The sequence below is a fragment of the Nicrophorus vespilloides genome, unplaced genomic scaffold (genome assembly GCF_001412225.1).
Source record: "Nicrophorus vespilloides isolate i.1.1-1 unplaced genomic scaffold, Nicve_v1.0, whole genome shotgun sequence".
Taxonomy (NCBI): Eukaryota; Metazoa; Arthropoda; class Insecta; order Coleoptera; family Silphidae; genus Nicrophorus; species Nicrophorus vespilloides.
In genome coordinates, this window is record NW_017097653.1 from 1 (window position 1) to 8,305 (window position 8,305).

The 8,305-nt window shown below is 34.3% G+C and overlaps 2 protein-coding genes across 2 annotated transcripts; both read right to left on the reverse strand.

The window, feature by feature from the left end:
* Positions 1–70: 70 nt before the first annotated feature.
* LOC108560643 (synaptic vesicle glycoprotein 2B-like) lies at positions 71–1,766 on the reverse strand (the record flags this gene model as incomplete). The annotated part of the gene is made up of 7 exons (XM_017918284.1): positions 1,559–1,766; positions 1,354–1,516; positions 1,119–1,294; positions 883–1,067; positions 632–825; positions 542–578; positions 71–79 (listed from the first exon to the last, which is right to left on the reverse strand). Coding segments are annotated over exons 1-7 (972 nt in total), but the record flags the coding sequence as incomplete, so codon positions are not given.
* A 4,608-nt stretch (positions 1,767–6,374) lies between these two features.
* Positions 6,375–8,144, reverse strand: LOC108560644 (synaptic vesicle glycoprotein 2B-like). The gene is made up of 8 exons (XM_017918286.1): positions 7,992–8,144; positions 7,746–7,927; positions 7,503–7,687; positions 7,297–7,451; positions 7,083–7,233; positions 6,909–7,023; positions 6,696–6,855; positions 6,375–6,627 (listed from the first exon to the last, which is right to left on the reverse strand). Exons 1-8 carry the CDS (start codon positions 8,135–8,137, stop codon positions 6,444–6,446), a joined length of 1,278 nt encoding a protein of 425 aa, XP_017773775.1. The 5' UTR covers positions 8,138–8,144; the 3' UTR covers positions 6,375–6,443.
* Between the last annotated feature and the right edge of the window lie 161 nt (positions 8,145–8,305).

Consider the following 8,305-nt stretch of genomic DNA (forward strand, 5'->3'; position numbering starts at 1 on the left):
GAATGTTTGGGGAATCCAGCAAGTATAGATACATTCCTGTGCTATTATCCATATTGCTGTAATACGCGTTCAAAGTTGATGAATTGAAATTAGAAGTCTTAATGTAGCCAGAAAGTTTGGAATGAAATCTTTGAACGTGAAAGAAAATGAGCACATCGAAAATCTTTGGGAATTTCCTATCCGCTCCAAAACTAAATTATAGACAATTACGTCCATTGTTCTTTTGAAGAAACGTAACTTCTGCTGCTGCTGCTACAAGTATTTAACAAATCATATTATTATTCTACCGCGTTATACAAGAAAACTATTGCTTTTTTTTTAACTAATTAAATTAAAATTGATTATTATGATTTTCATGCAAATCGTGACGTGATTATTAACTATTGCTTTCGTCGACTAATTCATAATAAGTATGAGTGTGTGTGTGTGTACTTGCCGCTTTGCAGAAGTCGTCGCCTTTGGTGAAATTCTTCGGTGGAAGCATGTCGCAGATTCTCGAAGAGGAACCGTTGTTGTTCTTGCGATACAGCGCGATGCCGGTGAAGATCTCGGGAATCCAAAGCCGGAAGGTGTTCAATCTGCGAGCAGAAGATGCAATCGCTTGGACGCGGATTTGAAGCGTATGACGAACCCCATCATCACGCCGAGCTGCATGACGCAAATAATCAGGAAGCACTTGAGATGCGGCGGAAAGAACAGTTTCGAAGATTGCTTGAAGCCTTTGGCCATCTTTCGATACGCCATCTTCGCTTTGGACATGTCCTGCGTGTTGGCATCGTCTTCGTCGTCCATTCCGATGAGCACTTCTTCGACCAAATCTCTGACCTACGATTTACCAATTAGTAATGAAAGATTGTCGCGAAATGTATGGTAAAATTGCACCGGATAAGTGTTCTCCGGTTTGCCCGTGTTCAACCTGTACATCTTCTTGAAGACCAAAAGAGCCTCATCGTTTCTTCCAGAGGCCATCAAATATTTGGGACTTTCCGGGACGAAGATGTAGGCGATGGCGCAGGCGATGCTCGGGATGGCGCACAGATGCAACAGGATATTCCACGAATGAAAGTCTGCAAATTTGAGATTAAAACACGCGTTCAGATTACGTGATTAGTATTTACGGTAATCTCCTATGTTGATGTTGACTTGCAAGAGGAGGATACCCCAAGCGACTACGGGTAAAATGATGTTTGCTGAAGCGGCGATCACACCGATCATCAGCATCACTCGGGCCCTGTACTTGGCGCTGTGGAACTCTGAGAAGATCGTCGTTAAAATGGAAAACGGTCCATTAACACTAAAAACATTAATCACGTGAATTGTCTTTTGAAAATCTTCCCAAACGAAAATACGTACATGAAACCGCCGATGAATTTCAACACCAGAAGCATTATATAAGTCTGCGATTGTCCCGTGATGCTGACAACGAAAGCGTGCATTGTGTAACAGAATATGATCACCTTTCTTCGCCCGAAAGTGTCCGAGAAGAAACCCCACACGGGACTACCGGTCAGCATACCTTCAACATTGAACGAATCATAGTTATTTACATACAATTTACCCAGATTCTCACCCAGATACGTCACGGAGAAGATGAAACCGCCCTCGTCGATGCCGTAGTTCAGGTCGCAGTGCGCCACCGGATTCACGAAGGAGATGTCCGTCGTCTCGAAGATCGTCACCCAGCCGGACGGAAGACCGAGAAGGATGATGAGGATGTTGAAGGTGCCGAATTTCGTGGCCTCGATGGCCTCCTCGAAATCGGCCATTTACGAACCTGCTGACTTTGACATTTCTAATGTCACGGTTTTTTTTTTTTGAGTGAACTCATCTCGTTTCAATCACCTCTTCATACTTTCATCATCGTGACTTCATCATACCTTCAATCAACAACAATACTATATAGATTCGAAGATCGTTCGTGGATGAAGACTTCTAGAATATATTCATCTTTTAAAGCAGTGTTTTTCAACCACACATATCTCAAAGCACACTTGAACCAATAGCTAAATTTCAGTTTCACACTTAAGCACACTTATGCTTTTATTTCATTAACCAATTATCTTTTAAAAACTAAGTTTGAATGAACTTAAACTTTAATATTATTCTTCATTTAAAGCAGAGTTTTTCCACCTTCCACAGCTCAAGGCACACTTGAACCGATAGTTAATCTTCTGTTTTAGACTTAAGCACACTTATGCTTTTATCTCATTGGAATCATTTGTCTTTTAAAAGCCAAATTTAAATGAACTTAAAATTGAATATATTCTTCATTTAAAGCAGAGTTTCTCAACCTCCCATATCTCAAGGCACACTTGAACCAATAGTTAAACTTCTGCTCTACACTTAAGCACACTTATGCTTTTATTTCATTAACCAATTATCTTTTAAAAACTAAGTTTGAATGAACTTAAACTTTAATATTATTCTTCATTTAAAGCAGAGTTTTTCAACCTTCCATGACCTAAGGCACACTTGAACCAATAGTTAAACTTCCGTTTTAGACTTAAGCACACTTATATTGCAAAATAATTGAATTAAGTGTCTTTTAAACAAAAAGCTAAGTTTAAATTAATTTATAAACATATATTAATCATTTAAAGCAGTGTTTTTCAACATTCCACGTTTCAATGCACACTTAATCCAATAGTTAAACTTCTGTTCTACACTTAAGCACATTTATGCTTTTATCTCATTGGAATCATTTGTTTTTTAAAAGCCAAGTTTGAATGAACTTAAACTTCAGTATATTCTTCATTTAAAGCAGAGTTTCTCAACCTCCCATATCTCAAGGCACGCTTGAACCAATAGCTAAACTTCTGCTTTACACTTAAGCACACTTATGCTCTTGCATCATTGGAAAATAAGTAAATGAATTATCTTTTAAGAGATAAGTTTAGATGAACTTAAAATTGAATATATTCTTCATTTCAAGCAGAGTTTTTCAACCTCCCATATCTCAAGGCATGCTTGAACCGATAGTTTATCTCCCGTTTTACAGTTAAGCACACTTATGCTTCTATTTCATTAACCAAATGTCTTTTAAAAACTAAGTTTGAATAAACTTAAACTTTAATATTATTCTTCATTTAAACCAGTGTTTTTCAACCTTCCATATCTCAAGACACGCTTGAACCAATAGTTAAACTTCCGTTTTGGACTTAAGCACACTTATGCTTATATTTTATTGCAAAATAATTGAATTAAGTATCTTTTAAACGAAAAGCTAAGTTTAAATGAATTTATAAATATATATTAATCATTTAAAGCAGTGTTTTTCAACATTCCACGTTTCAATGCACACTTAATCCAGTAGTTAAACTTCCGTTTTACACTTAAGCACACTTAAGCTTGTATTTCATTGGAATCAATTGTCTTTTAATAGTTAAGTTTAAATGAACTCAAACTTCAATATATTCTTCATTTAAACCAGTGTTTTTCAACCTTCTATATCTTAAAACACGCTTGAGCCAATAGTTAATCTCCCGTTTTACACTTAAGCACACTTATCCTTTTATTTCATTAATTAATTGTCTTTTAAAAGTTAAGTTTAAATTAACTTAAACTTGAATATATTCTTCATTTAAAGCAGAGTTTTTCAACCTTCCATGACCTAAGGCAAAACCAAATGTCTTTTAAAAACTAAGTTTGAATGAACTTAAACTTTAATATTATTCTTCATTTAAAGCAGAGTTTCTCAACCTCCCATATTTCAAGGCACACTTGAACCAATAGCTAAACTTCAGTTTTACACTTAAGCACACTTATGCTCGTATATCATTGGAAAATAAGTAAATGAATTATCTTTTAAAAGATAAGTTTAGATGAACTTAAACTTGAATATTATTCTTCATTTGAAGCAGAGTTTTTCAACCTTCCATGACCTAAGGCACACTTGAACCAATAGCTAAACTTCAGTTTTACACTTAAGCATACTTATGCTCTTGTAACATTGGAAAATAAGTAAATGAATTATCTTTCAAAAGATAAGTTTAGATGAACTTAAAATTGAATATATTCTTCATTTAAAGGAGAGTTTTTCAACCTTCCATGACCTAAGGCACACTTGAACCAATAGCTAAACTTCAGTTTTACACTTAAGCACACTTATGCTCTTGCATCATTGGAAAATAAGTAAATGAATTATCTTTTAAGAGATAAGTTTAGATGAACTTAAAATTGAATATATTCTTCATTTGAAGCAGAGTTTTTCAACCTTCCATGACCTAAGGCACACTTGAACCAATAGTTAAACTTCTGCTCTACACTTAAGCACACTTATTCTTTTATTTCATTAACCTATTATCTTTGAAAAACTAAGTTTGAATGAACTTAAACTTCAATATATTCTTCATTTAAAGCAAAGTTTTTCAACCTTCCACAGCTCAAGGCACGCTTGAATCAATAGTTAAACTTCTGTTTTAGACTTAAGCACACTTATGATTTTATCTCATTGGAATCATTTGTCTTTTAAAAGCCAACTTTAAATGAACTTAAACTTGAATATTATTCTTCATTTAAACCAGTGTTTTTCAACCTTCCATATCTCAAGACACGCTTGAAGCAATAGTTAAACTTCCGTTTTAGACTTAAGCACACTTATGCTTATATTTTATTGCAAAATAATTGAATTAAGTATCTTTTAAACGAAAAGCTAAGTTTAAATGAATTTATAAACATATATTAATCATTTAAAGCAGTGTTTTTCAACATTCCACGTTTCAATGCACACTTAATCCAATAGTTAAACTTCTGTTCTACACTTAAGCACACTTAAGCTTGTATTTTATTGGAGTCAATTGTCATTTAAAAGCCAAGTTTAAATGAACTCAAACTTGAATATTATTCTTCATTTAAACCAGTGTTTTTCAACCTTCCATATCTCAAGGCACACTTGAACCGATAGCTAAACTTCAGTTTTACACTTAAGCACACTTATGCTCTTATATCATTGGAAAATAAGTAAATGATTTATCTTTTAAAAGATAAGTTTAGATGAACTTAAAATTGAATATATTCTTCATTTAAAGCAGAGTTTTTCAACCTTCCATGACCTAAGGCAAAACCAAATGTCTTTTAAAAACTAAGTTTGAATGAACTTAAACTTTAATATTATTCTTCATTTAAACCAGTGTTTTTCAACCTTCCATATCTCAAGACACGCTTGAACCAATAGTTAAACTTCCGTTTTGGACTTAAGCACACTTATGCTTATATTTTATTGCAAAATAATTGAATTAAGTATCTTTTAAACGAAAAGTTAAGTTTAAATGGATTTATAAACATATATTAATCATTTAAAGCAGTGTTTTTCAACATTCCACGTTTCAATGCACACTTAATCCAATAGTTAAACTTCCGTTTTACACTTAAGCACACTTAAGCTTGTATTTCATTGGAATCAATTGTATTTTAAAAGTTAAGTTTAAATGAACTCAAACTTCAATATATTCTTCATTTAAACCAGTGTTTTTCAACCTTCCATATCTTAAAACACGCTTGAGCCAATAGTTAATCTCCCGTTTTACACTTAAGCACACTTATGCTTTTATTTCATTAATAAATTGTCTTTTAAAAGTTAAGTTTAAATTAACTTAAACTTGAATATATTCTTCATTTAAACCAGAGTTTCTCAACCTTCCATGACCTAAGGCACAAAATATATTAATTATTTCTATTTTAATATTGACTGCAACAAAAAAAAAAGAAAGTAAAAGATTCGAAACGTTCGTAAATATTTACCTTGAAATTATCAAAAAAAAAAAAGTGTTATATTATCTACATACACGATTTTTTGTTGTTCTTGACGCAAATCTTTATCACATATGAATACTGTTTTGTACATGAGCTCATAATATTAGTGTTGATAGAAACATTTAAAAACAATCTACATATTAACAAACAAACAAACAAATTTCTATTTTTTTTTTCTCATTTATTTTGGTTTTAAAATCAACGTGTCACAGAGTTTTAGTCAATAAATTAATCTCTTATTCTAAAGTTTTACACTTAAGCACACTTATGCTTTTATCTCATTGGAATCGATTGTTTTTTAAAAACTAAGTTTAAATGAACTTAAACATTTAAACCAGTGTTTTTAAACCTTCCATACCCTAACATATTAATTATTTGCGTTTTAATATTGAATGCAACAACAAAGAAAAAGTACTGAAAAGATTCGAAAAGTTCATAAATATTTACCTTGAAATTATCAAAAAAAAAAAGTGTTACATTATCTATATATATACAATTTTTTTGTTGTTCTTGACGCAAATCTTTATCACATAAGCTATTAGTGTTAATACTATTAGTGTTGATAGAAATATTTAAAAAAACAATCTACATATTAACGAACAAACAAATTTCTCTTATTTTTTTTCTCTCATTTATTTTGTGTTTTTAAAATCTACGTGTCACAGAGTTTTAGTCAATAAATTATTAATCTCTTATTCTAAAGGTTTCATGTCCGTTTTCGGTAGAAGGAAACCCAAAACGGCCGAAGACAAAGTGCCGAGGCCGATGAAGAGGAAAGGCGGTAAACAACCGACGGAAATCAGATGTGGAAAGATCGCGTTTCCGACCATCGCTCCCAATCTTCCGGTCATCATGCTCAGAGCCACGGCCATCGTCCTAACAAGAAAATTAACACAAGAAAACACATTATTAAGTTAAAGAGATACACAAATTGGTAAAAGTACCTGAGACTGGTCGGGAATAAGTCCACTATAACAGTGAGAATAACGTTGGTGTTGATTCCGGCCAAGGCTATCATTATGCTAGACATGGAGATCATCGCCGGCGAGTTTTGCGCGAAGTAGATGGAAATTCCAAGTACACCGCAAATGAAGCCAAGCATAACTAAAAAGACAATAAAGTTAAATTCATGGTTTTAGTTAGATTGAAAAACTCACTTAAAACTCGCTTCTTTCCCAAAACCGTAAGAAGATTACCGACGAAGGAATACCCCAAGATTGATACGCTTGCAACTATAATCGCGTTAATATAAACCGAATCCATATTATAGTTCTACCAAAAAAAAAATAAACAATAATTTTCAATAAATTTCATAAATTTTACAAACTCACAACAAAGCATTCGCCCATTCCCGTTTCAGTTACATTGGGTTTAACCATGTCCAGCATTTCGCAAATGCTCGCTTCTTGGGACGGATGAAGAGTTTCGTAATCGGCCATAGCTGTGAATAGTTGCGGAAGCCAAAGACGAAGAGTGTTCAAGCTGTTAATAAAATAATACAAAAATTTGCATCGATTGTTGTTAGTTTATCAGAGCTGTTCTCACCCCAGCATCGTTCCGAATTGGATCGCGCACACTAAAATGATCCGCGGAAGATGCGGCTTCAAGAACAACGGCTTCATATGCGTGAAACCGTTCTTGAACGCTTGCAATCGATTCGTTTCCACGCCGTTCGCAGTTTCCTCGATCAAAGCTTTCACCTAAATAAATCATAAAACTGAAAAGATGTTTCAAACGTATTGTAAAGTTACCGGATAAGTCTCCGGTGGATTTCCCGTGTTCATGCTGTAGACCTTCTGGAAAACGGCCATGGCTTCTTCGTTCCTTCCGGCGGTCATCAGGAATTTAGGACTTTCCGGCAGGAACATGTGACAAATTCCACTAATCAAACTAGGTAATCCGCCGAGCAGCAGGTAGAAATTCCACGTGTGCATCACTTAATACAGTTTACAAATTAGTTGTTTTTTTTTGCTTTGTGTGAATATTGCATTTACCGAAAGCTCCATCGAAGAACTTCAATTCTATCGGATTTGGAAGCAGAGCCCAAGAGATGAGAGGCAACAGGACGTTGGCCGTGCTGAAGATGATGCCCATGAAGAGGACGACTCGCGCCCTGTATCTGGCGCAGTGGAATTCGGAGAGGATGGTTGTTAGGACGGCGAAAGGACCGTTGATTCTGATGGAAGAAAATTCATATTTTCATTGATGATTTGTTACTCGGTTTTCTTGTAAATACGTACATGAAGCCTCCCATGAATTTGGCGAAGAGGAGCATCGGGAAGGTTTGCGTCAATCCGGCTATAAGGGCGAAGAACGCATCCAGCAAATAACCTATGACCAGAAGACGTTTTCTTCCGTAGGTGTCAGAGAGGAATCCCCAGATCATAGCGCTGGATAACATTCCTAAAATACAGTCATTATATAACCAAATGGAACATAAAGAATTCATTCATTTTTGAACGCGTATTACAACTATAAGGATAAAACCACAATAAAACTTGCTGGATTCCCCAAACATTCAGCTTTCATATGCATCTTTTTGATTCATTCTATC